Source organism: Carassius auratus, unplaced genomic scaffold (genome assembly GCF_003368295.1).
Source record: "Carassius auratus strain Wakin unplaced genomic scaffold, ASM336829v1 scaf_tig00033419, whole genome shotgun sequence".
Classification (NCBI taxonomy): Eukaryota; Metazoa; Chordata; class Actinopteri; order Cypriniformes; family Cyprinidae; genus Carassius; species Carassius auratus.
In genome coordinates, this window is record NW_020526077.1 from 27,772 (window position 1) to 41,228 (window position 13,457).

The 13,457-nt window shown below is 38.0% G+C and overlaps 1 protein-coding gene across 1 annotated transcript in view; it reads right to left on the minus strand.

Annotated features, from left to right (window-relative positions):
* LOC113081215 (protein diaphanous homolog 2-like) overlaps positions 1 to 13,457 on the minus strand; it is a 122,737-nt gene that overhangs the window by 23,466 nt on the left and 85,814 nt on the right. Inside the window, exon 6 of the mRNA XM_026253296.1 lies at positions 77 to 216. Coding sequence (XP_026109081.1) covers positions 77 to 216 — 140 coding nt within the window. The remainder of the gene's footprint in view (positions 1 to 76; positions 217 to 13,457) is intronic.

Consider the following 13,457-nt stretch of genomic DNA (forward strand, 5'->3'; position numbering starts at 1 on the left):
TCAAAACCTGGTTGCAGAAGGAGAGACTGGAATGGTTAGTGCTGTGGACAGAGTCTGTGAGAAATGGCTGACTGACCTGACGGGGTTGCTGGTCAAGGACACGCGCAGGGACTCCAGGCAGATGAGCAGTTTGTCTTCGGAGATGCCTGAGCGCAGCTCGTGCACGTACTCCTGTGACGAGAGAGTACACTCGTGCTTGCTGTTCCTCAGTCCACCCTGCGGGAACAAGACACATTAAGGGATCAGCCACTGCACCGCTGCGCTTTACACCCTGTTAAGCCTGTCACACATTAATTACAACATCTGTATTAGACTTGATCATCGCTGGAGCTCTTTCTGCTGATACTTGATATCAATGACTTCAAACGGCTTCATCCTTATGTTGACAATAAATGAGCAAAAGCATTGGAATCCTCATTATTTGTAAAGAGGCAGAAAACAGTAAAAGGAGGAAGTAGTTACCAACACCCGATTTGCGGATGTTGCAGCGCCCCTATGCTCCCAGCTGTATCCCAGTCTCCAGCAGGTGAGAATGATTACTAACACTCCATAACTGCAGACACACTTCCTCCCTAAATCAGCAGACTGCCCAACCCACAGCAGCGACTGACACAGTGCTACCAGCTAGACTAGTCAGCAGGAGCTGCCTCATGCTAATTCTACACACAGTAATGGGAAATGCTCCCACACACAATATAAAAACAGCAGCATAAGAGTGCTTATTAAAACACTTTATTTTTGTGCTGATATGGTATTGTTGAGCTTTAGGAGTTGGGCACTCAATGGCTATTTTCGCAAAACTGCAGCAGAATACAGCTTTCGGGCATTTTGGGGAGCTAAATATATTTAATGTGTGTTCATACACTGTTTCTTTTATGAAGAGAGACAACCGCGTTAGATCAAGTTAATTCGTTACTGCTGTTAAATCAGTAAAGCTGTAAAGAACAACCCATATGAATTAACTGCATGCTTTTGAGAAATATGCTCATAACATGGTAAAAATTGACCGACGGCAATAATTTGCACATAAGTTCAAATGAAATGTGACCCTTTTTTGATTAAAAAGTTATTAAAAACTGATTAATTGATTTAAAACCACAGAGACTGTGAATCAGAATCCAATCAAATGTTTCACACAGTAAACTGAAAAAAGAAAAGTCTCATTTGAAAGCAGTTACAAACATCATCAATGTAAGTAAACACTGTAAAATGGTTCCTAACATTTCTCCGAAGCATTCCCTATTACTGTAACATCTTCAGTTACTATTCATTTTAGAACGACCAGAATTAATATGTAAATGAAATAACTTTGATTTGATAACATTATGTACCAAATCAAAGGAAAACTAAATAAGTAAATATTAAATTAAATATTTCAAAATTAATTAAAAATGTAGATATATTTAGCATATAGTAGGCATTTCTCAAAACTACTATGAGAAGGGAATGACTTACTCTCCATAAATGTGTTTGATCCACTCATGTACTGTATGCACAGGACACAGGCTATTCACCGAGTGTGTGCACATCTCATACCCCACCGTAATACTGCTCTACCCACAATCCCTCACTTATGAGTAAACCTTTGCACATACATATGCTACATTTCTATTGCCTTATTACTACTTTACTTTGTGATTCAACTGTTTGTACAGATGAGAGGCTTTAAACAAGCACAGGCGTATAAAATAAAACATAATTTTAAACAGGAAACAGATCAAATACTAAGAACAAATCAATTTAGTGACAGGTGTGATGTCTTACCATCCACTTCCACCTGTTCAACTAGGCCTAGGTGGATTTATTCACGACGCTCGTGCATACCTAAATCAATTTCTGAGCAAGCCGCCAAGCTCTTGGGGTTTTTATGACTACTTTCTTTACTCTCATGCGTTAGCCAGACAGACAGAGTGAAGATTTTCAATCTGTTACCTCTGCTGCACCCCTTTGGCAAAAGAATCGAAAGTGTGCCATTTTTTATATACCACATTACTATTATTCTTGTCGTTTTACTTGGGTTTATTTTATTTTTATAGATTTTTTTGATTTTTCACAGTTGTGTTTTCTCTTATCCAAGTCATCCATGTATTTCTCTTTCTTTTGAAGCTGTTTTCCATCTGTATGTTCTGCAAACAACAACCTGCCAAACAAGGTAGAGGAAAAAGCAGAGGGCGGCGGAGCGCAGGGTGGGCTGTCAAAGTCACCCGTGTAGATGCAGGGATGAATTAGTGTAGACGGAGAAGTATGTAGGGTAGTACGGAGGGAGTATTAGCAGTTTCTTCCCATGTACAAATGTGCTTTAATGTCATCGTCCCAGGATGTGGCTTCCCCAGCAGGCAAGCTGCACTAATAGGCAGTCTTGGAGGAATAAACAGGGCATCTTTGTGACGGAGTCCTATTTCTGCTCTGTCGTGGCGTAGTGAAGAAACTCCGACACGGGCAGCAGCGCTGGTTGATATAGCAACAGAAAAATAAATGAGCCATTACTATAGGCAAGCAGGGGTTGCAATGGGCAGACACTGTACGTGTTGAGTCTGCAGAACGTGTAAACATAGCAGACAGCGCAGTGATTTACTCTGGTGCGATCAGCAGGTGTTAGTATCAGGTTTTAAGCAGTTTGTAATACGTAGGCGGTGGTTTAGAACGACATGACAGGTTGTTGTTGCAATAAAAGCAGCCTTGATGTTGACGGGCAGCTGTGAATCTGCACTGACCTTGTGTATCATGGTACCATCATTTGTGTGAATATGATGTTCAAAAAGAAGCTATGCTCTGCAGATTTCTTGCATGTTCTTAAAAAAAAGTGAGATCTAACTACTCTTTGAATTGATGCGAACTCACTTAGTCCATTTTCACTCACTCACACTCTCTCTCTCTCTCTCTCTCAATCTATCTATCTAAGGGAGGATAAGACTGACTCTTTTTCCCCAAACACATCTGAGGCGTTTAGGTTGAAGCGATTCGGCTCTTTCTTCTCAGGCGGGTCCTCGTACTTGAATTTGTCTTGATCTGAATCCAACGTAAGATCACTCAGTTCATCTACCTCTACAGTTCAGATGAGGGAATCCAAGAGACCAGATATGACTGGTGTGCTTATACCTGCCTGATAGAAGTAATGCTTTGTGTGCGCGAGAGAGGTTATTACTTCTCTCATTACTGTCTGTAGTAACTCTAGTTGCCCCTGGCTCTTTCCAGACCCGCTGCAGACAGCTATCGCAGATCCACTGAACCACAGGCAGAGCTGCTCTCAGTCTCAATATGAGAGGAACCACATGATGGCTGTGCAACTATGACTATCTTTATATTATTCAGAATATCCTTGGGTTGGAAAAGCAAAAGGCACCTGTAACTTTTGCTGTTCTCTATAACATGTTCTTCTCATTCTTATTGTTAAGGGTTATGCAAATCCATCATATATAAAATATAATACTTTGGCTAATACTCATCCCTGATGCACCAATATTCCTTTTCTTTTCTTTATAATTTATTTTTCCATTTTATGGCTGATCACACACAATTAAAAACCAGCACAGATATTTATTTATTTTTTGAGATAGCAATGGCCTAGAAATTTCCCAGAACAACTTAGCAACCACATAGCAAAGGTCCTGCCTGAGCACAGCACCCTATTGCATCAAAAACACCACTCTAAAATGTTGTGTCAATCCTTGGGATTTTGAGTATTACAAGCAGATTAAGTTTGCTATAAAAATTAAATGATGAAAAACAGAGGCAAAAGTGTTCTCTGCATGTCTTTCCTTGAAAAAAAAAACAAGCAGAACACTCAATCTAACCCACTCTAGAAAGGAAGACTCTGGTTTCACTATCCATTGACCTTTACCACTGGAAACCAAAGACAGGCCATAATATGCTGCTTAATGACCCTGGCCAGCTCAATCCGTTGGGATGATATCAACATTACACCAGACCGCACTAATCATGCAGACAGCCACATCCACTGGTTCACTGTAATTGGGTTTCTGCTGTTGGCTGAAGAGAACGTGGGAGAATGGTGTGTGTGTGGGCACTCAGCACATAGGAAGAGAGAAAGAGAGAGAGAGAGAGAGATAAGGAGGAGAGACTGACCAGCAGATGGGTTGAGTGCTGGAGAGATAAAGAGAAGAAAAACACATAGACTTGAGACAGGAGAGAGAATCAGAGCTCAGTGAAAAGACCAATACAGTCCTCTGACCAAGCCCAAAGTGTTCATCTCCGAGTCTTATTGAATCCTTATTTGTCAATAACAGCATTTCCTGACAGAAACTATAGTGCAGGGAACAATTACTCCAGTGGCCCTGTCAATTGTACTGTGGTACAGGGACACAGGCTGGCTAGGAGTGTGCATGTGTGTGTTTGTGTGCTTCTTCCTGACTGTGATATGGCCTTGGCACGATCTAATGTGAGAGAGTGCAACTATCGCAAAAGGAGAGGACAGGCCCACTGCGTTTCCCTGCACCTATGCATCCTACACCCATTGATAATGAGACAGCAGCAAACTGACAGGCTGCATGGGGACCAGCCACTGGGCACCACATGCTGGCACAAACATCGGTTTATTATAAGGGGGACATTGACACTTTTTTCAGGATTATCTGATTTTTTTAAAGTAGAATATTTTTGCAACACTGCTAATCCACTGTTCTTTACTATTTCTATTTCTAAATTATGTCATTATCTCGCTCTGTGTGCACAGGATGCTCCAGAGTAATCTGGGTCCAGATCTGGATCTAGATCAGCAGATGCACATCTGTTTGCAGTCAGATATCCACGGAGAGAGCATGATTACGAGCTGATGGAGAAGTGCGATAGCGGTGCGTCACACATTGTGGATGTAATTTATCTCTGTGTTAGGTCACCGCAGCGGAATAATTCTATTAAATTATGGTTCTTAAGAGAGTGTCATTTTAATAGGGAGTAAACAGATAACCTGCTGCCGATACCCCCATGACTTTATCTCTTTCCACACTTTGCATGACCTTGTCGGATATCTCAGTGACAGCAGTAAGGGACCATCAGAGTAAGAGAAGCGGTTATCATCAGCATGCAACCATGAGCATGACCGTCAGGTGTACACAGAATAACAGGATGTGACTTAACCTCTCAAACAGCAAAAAACGACTACACCAAAACTCCATGGAGAGAGCCGCTATGCACACTATGAAACAGCGGGGCCTTGAAATAATCCTTTGTGCATTCAATGTCTTGTGTGAATTAAATTATATTAATATTCGGATCCCTCCATAAACACCCAAAATGATTGGTGATAATGGGGTTTTTAATTACCTCTTCTTTGTACATGATTAATGAAAATTATTGAAGTGCCCCACTGATCTTTTTGAAAAATAATACAGATATAATGGTTGCAATTAGTACACATGAAGCCGTGTCAAACCAAGTGGTTGCAAATGTTTTATTCCATAATTTACTGTTCATAATTGCATGACTGACAGCTTTACAGAGGGGGAGCCAGCACATTCTCTATAGTAAAACAACCAAACCTACAAAACAGGAGCTCACAAGGAAAACACACACACACCTAAACAAAAAAAGCATCCCACTCTCTGAAGTTTCCATAGTCTCTCTGGTGTGAAAGGTCAGCTGAATGCTGCATCAGTTGAGATGCATGGACAATAGCACCCATAGACCCTAAGGACATCCCCTGCTACTCAGTGATAAGTCTTTTGATGTGTCCAGGGAGCTGCACTCACTGGGATATTTCCCATCAAGACATGCAGCGCTGCACTTTTCCTCTTCTTAAAGAACACAAAGGAGTGGCATCCCACAGGGATCGTGGTCTACGTTGTCGTAAAGGAGAAGAGCCACCCTGCTTACAGAATAGCTAACTACTCATTTATCACCTCAGGAAATATGGGCAGATGTTGAGGTATTTAAGGGAACTTTCTGTGTTCAAAACAAATTAAGCAAATTACCGCAGCATCTGCAACATGCTTTGTTTGAGCAGCTCATGCTTTTGAATCCGCTCTAAGACAAATACCTTAAAAAAAAGGATGTGATACAAATGTGTAATTTTAACTATGGGTTGCATGAACAACCAACCACTCAGTACGTACTTGCATCATTTCAGGACAGGTATCACAAAATCTTTTAGTTTTAACTATGCATAAAAATAATTCGTTCATAAGAGTTGATTCACTAAAAAAAGTGAGTTCATAAGAGTCATTTAATCAAGAATCGAACTACGGTAGACACACTGTATATTTATAATTCACTAAAAAGAACCAGTTAATAATAGGCATTTGTTCATGAATCATAATACACTGATCAGGCGGGGTTTTATTTTATTTTATTTTTCACTAAAATGAAAAGGTTCATAAGAGTAATTTGATCATTAAATTGTACTATGATATACTCACTATATAACTTCTGATTTACTAAAACGAACTGGTTCATAAGAGTCATTTGTTCATGAATCTCACTATGCCAGTTGCTCTTCATATTTATGATTTACAAAAATAACCAGTTTGTAAAAGATCATGAAACAGACTACACTGGTTATGCTGTAAGATTTTGATTAACCTTCTTGTAATGCGCTTTATATTGAATGCCTATGGGACAAGATATTGCACTGAATAAAGGTTGTTTTTTTACTCGTTTAAATTACAGAACAAGATAACATGTCAAAGATACTGCAAATTTCCGTTGAACCTGGGATACTGGGATGCATCTGCTTTGAGCTCCAGTCATGCAGCATTTCACCCGGTCTTAACCACTTAGCTGACTCAACACTACCAGTGTGTTGTGTCACTTTAAAATGGAAACCACCCGACAGCAAATCACTTTGCATCCTCCGCCTGCACATTAGAGCACTGATGCTCACTAAGTTGAAAGCACATAGTAAAGCACAGGCAGGTGAGTAAGACCTAGATAAAAACAATGCAAAAGCACAGCACTTACAAAACTGAATCACAATTCTCTGTTGAAGGGGAAACACGGGTCTCAGGCATGAAGTTAAGTTATTTGAGGATGGCAAACAAAGTAACGGCTACGTGTTGATAAAAGAAGGATCCCTGAAAGGCTTCATGCAACAGCAGGTGGCACAGAGTGATGAGATTACAGTATTAGAAAGCCTTTCTCCCATCATTCCAATGCAAACACAGATTCTAATACCCTGTATATTCAGTTTAATAGGCCCTTATTTACCAAGGCTTCAGGGACCAAGACAGGCAGAATGCAAAAGAATGGTAGGTCAAAGAAGGACAGCTGACCCAAGACTACCCAAGGGTCAGCAAAGGTCTGGCCAGAAAAAAAATCAAAAAGTTATTATTGACTGGAACGTCATGAACTTAGCAATTTAGTCAAATTGTACACTATAAGATTCTATAGAACGACCTTGTGCTATCTCAAATAACAGGAAGCAAATTATGCTGGAAAATAATTGACAAAAGATTAGAATGTTTCAGAGATCAGAGTATGCATTAACCTCTGTACTGCAGTCCTCAATAAACCGGTTTTGATTTATCATTCTCACGACTTAGTGATGTACGGGCTTTTTTTTATTTCTCTTGGCCTACCGGTCAATAAAAGCTTTTCAAAGCAACAGAACAGAGGCCAAAAGGACATGTTCAGCCTGGTGGCGGTTTTTTAACCCTAAGGTTGTGTCCGGGTCATTTTGATCCGGAGAGAATATTCTTTCTCCAGAAAATGTTACTTGATGTCATCGCATTGGACTAAGATTTACTGACTTTGTTTACACAGGGTATAATAACTTCCACCTGAAAAATTGTAAATTTTCGTTAAACATTTTATTCAACCTTGTTACACTTGTGGTGTTCTCCAGCAAAAATGACCAGTCTACAAAAAATAGGCTATTAATCTCTTATTATGCAATATTATCACCCAATACTGGTATCAATCTTTTTGGAAAATAACTTGAAAGCGCGTGGTTGCTCACTTTAGCAGGACTTTATAAACACATAACTGTCTTGTCCGTCGTTTGATCCTGACAAAGACACACACAAGCACACACACACCACAACCAGGGCTTGAAAATGAAAAAAAAAAATTAAATCCGTTCACTTAGAGCAGAATCGATATTTTAACGTTTCTGTTCCTGCGTTCCTCTGATATTATTACCATTCCGAAACCGGTTCGGGTGGAAGAAATACCGGTTAATAACGTTATTTTTTAAAAACAATATTCTTTGCCTATAATTTGCATAATAATAATAATAATAATAATAATAATAATAATACAGCATTTTTTTTACTCAAAAAGAAAAGGAAACAATATTGATCTAACGTTAGCCAATAACCCGCTGCGCTTAGTCACAGCCAATACACCATCATCTTTTCTAGATTTTGGCCAAATGTAAAAAAAAAAAAAATACATCAAAGTATTTTTAAGATATTTAAAAATGTTTGCTGCATTGTAAAAAAAAAAATTATAATAAAAAATAAATAAAATTGTGTTTTGAGAGTGGGGAAAAATGAAAAAGTCGCGGCTCACGTTGCATTTTATTAACCCTGTTACTTTCCAAAATAATGAAGGTCAAAATGCCTGTAGTCTAAAGCAAAATGTTTATAAACATAAAAACAGTTATTAAATTCTCTCCAAAACAAATCCTCTAAAGTTTAGGCTATAAAAACAAATACATTTAAGGTGAAGCTCATGCCTATCTCTCTCATTCGGCATGAATCCGAATGTTTCCATGTTCCCGATGTATCTGGATGCTAAAATATTATTTATTATATAGTGTTTGTACTTTCATCGACATTAAACATGATCCTTCACATTGGCTATATCAGCACAGTGAGGCGTAGTCACACTGAACACAACATGTTGTACAATGGAGCAGTGTAACTTTTTGTTTGTTTCTTTAACTATATTTTATTTTGATAATGAACAGGCTTCAATATAGCAAAATTATGTTGTATGTGCACATAAGGCGTCGGCGCGATGGTCATACCAATGCTGGTTATACAGAAGCAAGACATTATTCAAAGCTGTCAAGCTTTTGCTAAATAATGAAAACTGTAAAGCTTTTGCAAAATAAAGAAAACTACTCTCTGCGGTTTCGTTTTCCTTTCCGAAAACTTTGGAACGTGTCACAATGAACCATAATTTAGCACATTTTTCTTCTGTTCCCGTTAATCTGTCAGTATGATTTAAGTGAAATATATTTAGTATATGTGCCTATATTCCTTTTTATGTAAGTCTATAGTTTTTCAGTTTTTCTCCTTTCACAGAAGCGCTGCAGGTGCATGTGATCGGTTGAATTCATCTCACACTATCCTCAGATAAACTCTTAAGGGCGGTGCTTTGCCATTGTGACTTACCTATCACAAGTTCACAGCTGAGCAGACATTTCACTCGTTGGCTTCAGCGTCACATTTGCATAGGCCGTACTACTGGAATTCTTGATTGGTTGACAGCAAATTTCAAATATTAAATGGAACGATTAAATAAAGTTATTAACCGGTTAATGGACATTTCAAATTTTCAATTCTGTTGAAACAATAAAAATCAATTTATTTTCTGTTTCTGGTTCTGTTCCTGTCAAAATTTTGTTTGTTTGTTCCTTGAACCGGTCCAGAGCCCTGACCACAATAAATATCCCTGCCATACAGCTGCACTCGTTCAGTTTTTTTCATGGAGTAGAATAAAATAATCTATAATTCCCAGGGTTTTAAACTGAATTTAAATACACAATAACCAGATTGCTTTCTACTGAAACAAAACAATTAGTCCACAAATTATTTTCAACACCCAAAATCTAGGGAAGTACAAAATAAATATCTGTAGACATTTAGCAAGTTTTGGAAGTCACATATGGACAATATACATTATAAATTCAAAAGCATTTATCAGTAGATACCAAAACATGAAAAATGTATTAACATTTCAATTTGAGCAAATTTAAAAATAAATATATTCCATACTGCACATTATATTTTGATGTCAGTTTTCACTAGCATTCAAAATGCCTAATTTAATAGTTTTTATTGATTTATTTGTAATATTTATACAAAATAGTGTAGAACTTTATTGCTTTACTGAATATTGTTCAATTTATTGATTAATATCATGAATCTTTACCAAAATACACAGGCTATGCTGAAGGCTGGGAAAAAAGCAAAGTTAAAAATAAGCATGTCTTAGTAAATAAATAAATAATTATTATTATTCTAACCAAATTGCAATGATCTAAATTCTAATTTCTTACCTGTTGGCAAAATAATTACATTAGTTACCTCAACTGAGTATCAAGAGCAATTCGTTTCTTACATTTGTATTTGGAGGTGGTAACCAGTTATTGTGCAAACACATTCTCTTAAAGATCTGATTGTATGAGACATCTGCGGTGCAGAAAGTGCAATGCTTTATTTTCAGTTTAGGCGGCAGATTACTGAAGGAGATGCCCTTCACTGAAGATGTTTTAGAAGTCAAGTCAAGTGTGGCCAAAGTCAGCCTGGAGTTTGTAGATGAAATTAGGCCATTTTTTTACCTCCTCTTAAGATAAGGCAGGGGATGAGGAGGAGGAAAGCAAGTTAAAAACATTTCATCCCATGCTAAATGGATTTTGAGGAAAAACACAGCTTTTATTTATTTTTTTAATCCAAAAATATGAAGCTATCAATAAAACATTACTGAAGCCAGAGATATATCTAAACACCTCTCTGTGCAACTCTGAAATTCATGGAAAGATGAGAGGACAAAACCAACCTGTTCCAAACAACTCGAGGCTGTTTACTGATAAATAAAATAAAATTCCGGAGATGAGGGCTGCCTCAATAAGCATGGCAAATGAATACATTAATAAAATATTTGGACATCAAAGACAGCGCTCCAGAAAATAAATAAATAAATACAATTACTTGCTTTAAACACATTATGCTAAAATGAAAATAAAATATTGTCGCACTGTTAAGGGTTTTAAGACAATAGCTTAAAAATAAAATATTGCTTTAACTTATGCAAAGAACTGACATTGTTTTCCCTTCTCTGTATTACATTTTTAAAATGTTCTAATTTTACAGTGAAAAACAAGATCCCATAAAGCAGTTAGTTGTGGTTGAGCAACTCTGAGGCAGGGAGTAATTTTTTTTTTCCCTTCTATCCCATTTTCTCTAATCATGTCCAGCTCTCATTGGCTCAGTGGTTCTGGAATGTTTAAAGCTCATAAACAGGCTTTAATGCATTTTAATCAACCTTGTCAATTAGGAACTAATTAATACCAAATAGGAGGGATGACTGTCACTTTGAGGATCAGGTAGACTCTATGAGTCACTGTCTAACTATTACCTCACTGAGACAAAGGAAGAGCAGGAAACTGAGTCAACTCAGCCAAAAAGACCATATAACAATATTTGTAAATGTCTGTTATTGCCTATCCTGCATCTTAATGCAAGAAAACAGCATTAAGATAATGTTAGAAGCTCTGCCACCCATCATAAAGCTTAGAAAAAAAGCAAAGCAAATACTAAAGACGGTCTGTCTGTCTGCTGAGAAAAATCACTGCGGTTCTACTCGGCTACGCATTACACATCAAAGAGTACTAGCATTCAGGGGATGCTTGTGAGATGAAGATGTGCTGTAAATTACAGACTCGATCAGCTGATTTCAAATATAAGCAAACTTGTGAATGCAGTTTTAGATGTTTACAAAAGCAATTCACTGATGTCGAAGAACAGAGACAGTCCAGGATTTCTGAAGTTGTTTTAAACATTTAACCATATGCCTCTTCGGGAGCCAACATTTCCTTAAAAGAAAAATCTAAGTACAGTTCCACAGTACACTTCACAGACTTGCATTTCATGGACCAAAAAAGAAAAGTAAATTACCTTATTTAGTCAGTTTTTTTCAGATCAAAAATATTTTTTGGGAAGGAGACCAGCTGAGATACTAAGACACCTGACAAAACACCCAAACTGAGCTAAAATTCTGCATTAGAGCACAAAAGGGCTGACATGAATTTCTATTACTGCTAAATTTATCATCCAATGTGGCTTCCTTCGTGCATAGGTAGGGAAGAACAGGCTTTCAAGGTGATCTGCTGCACGGTGTAGCGAAGTGTTTATTCCATCCTTTGGTCAATCAATTGAAAGGGCAGTCAATCGAGCTCATAGTCTTAAAAGGTCTGTGTGGACTTCCCAATTCAATAAGCATAAAGGAGAATATAGGCAGGTTGACTGGTAACTTTGGTAGCACCCTGAAGGACACCAGAGCCCAATCAAGGCAAGCTGCTCTTTTTAGTACATTCACACGGTGTCACAGACTGGTAAACAAGAGGCCCATTTAAAAGGCAAATCACAGCGGATCTCATTTGGGCTCAGCCGGAGTCTCTGCTGAATTGATTGTAGCATATGGGTCTAATGAACTGGCTCCTTTGCAGACAGTAGAGGGGTAGCTGCACCCAAACACCCTTACTGGGTAGAAAGACAAGAGTGAAGAAATAAATGAGTACTGGTGTCTGATGTTGTGTTCTCCATCCCTCCCCCTTATGTTTTATTATTTTCTCCTCCTGTGGATTGTCAAAATGAAGTGTAATCTACACTTAACAAACAGACTGGCCCATTCAAGTCCTCATGTTTTGTTTACCGCAAATAAGTGGAAGCTGCAGATTTCAGATTCAATGGGAAGTCTGATAGACAAAGCTGAAGTAGGACTTTAACTAAGTTTAGAGTCCATCTCTAAAAAATTGACAGCACAGCGGCCAAGGTGCCCAAGAGAATTGGTGCAGAGATGGAGGAAAGACAGAAAGAGACAAAAAGTAACAGAAAAGGCAGTAGTTGTAGTGAACTTGGGGAACTTTTAGTGAGGGCTAAACAGGGCCCCTTGAGTTAGCTGCTAACAGCCGAGGTGGTATTCCTGCTGGGATGAAATGTGTCCGTCATGCAGACCCAGACACTGACCTGACTTTTGACTGCTGTAGTGCTCAGGGAAGAGAAAAGCAGTGCTTAATGACACCACCGCTGAGCAGGTGATGCTTCAACCAGCAGTGGCGTACTATGATCTGATATGATATGATATCTGATATGATATCTGACATGACATGACATGACAATACCATACGATACGATATATGAGATATGATATTGTATTATATTATATAATATTATATTATATTATATTATATTGTATCACATTACATTATATTATATTATAGAGAGAGAATTGTAAAGCTGTAGCTTTCTTTTATAAATCTGATAAAACTTTTTTTAAGAATAAAAACATGTAAAAAATATATACTATGTATTTTTTCATTTATTTGTAACTATTTTTATTCATTTTGTAATAAATTCAAATTTGTTTATACGTATGTAAATGTTTATGTATACTTAAAGCTGCGGTAGGGAACTTTTGACGCTCTAGCGGTTAATAAACAGAACTGCTTGCGTCTTGCGGAAGAACATCGTAGCCGGAACTACTTCTCTCTGTTTATGTCTATGAAGAATCACAAAGGTACTGGGTTACTCCGCCGCGGTACCCCTGAAGCA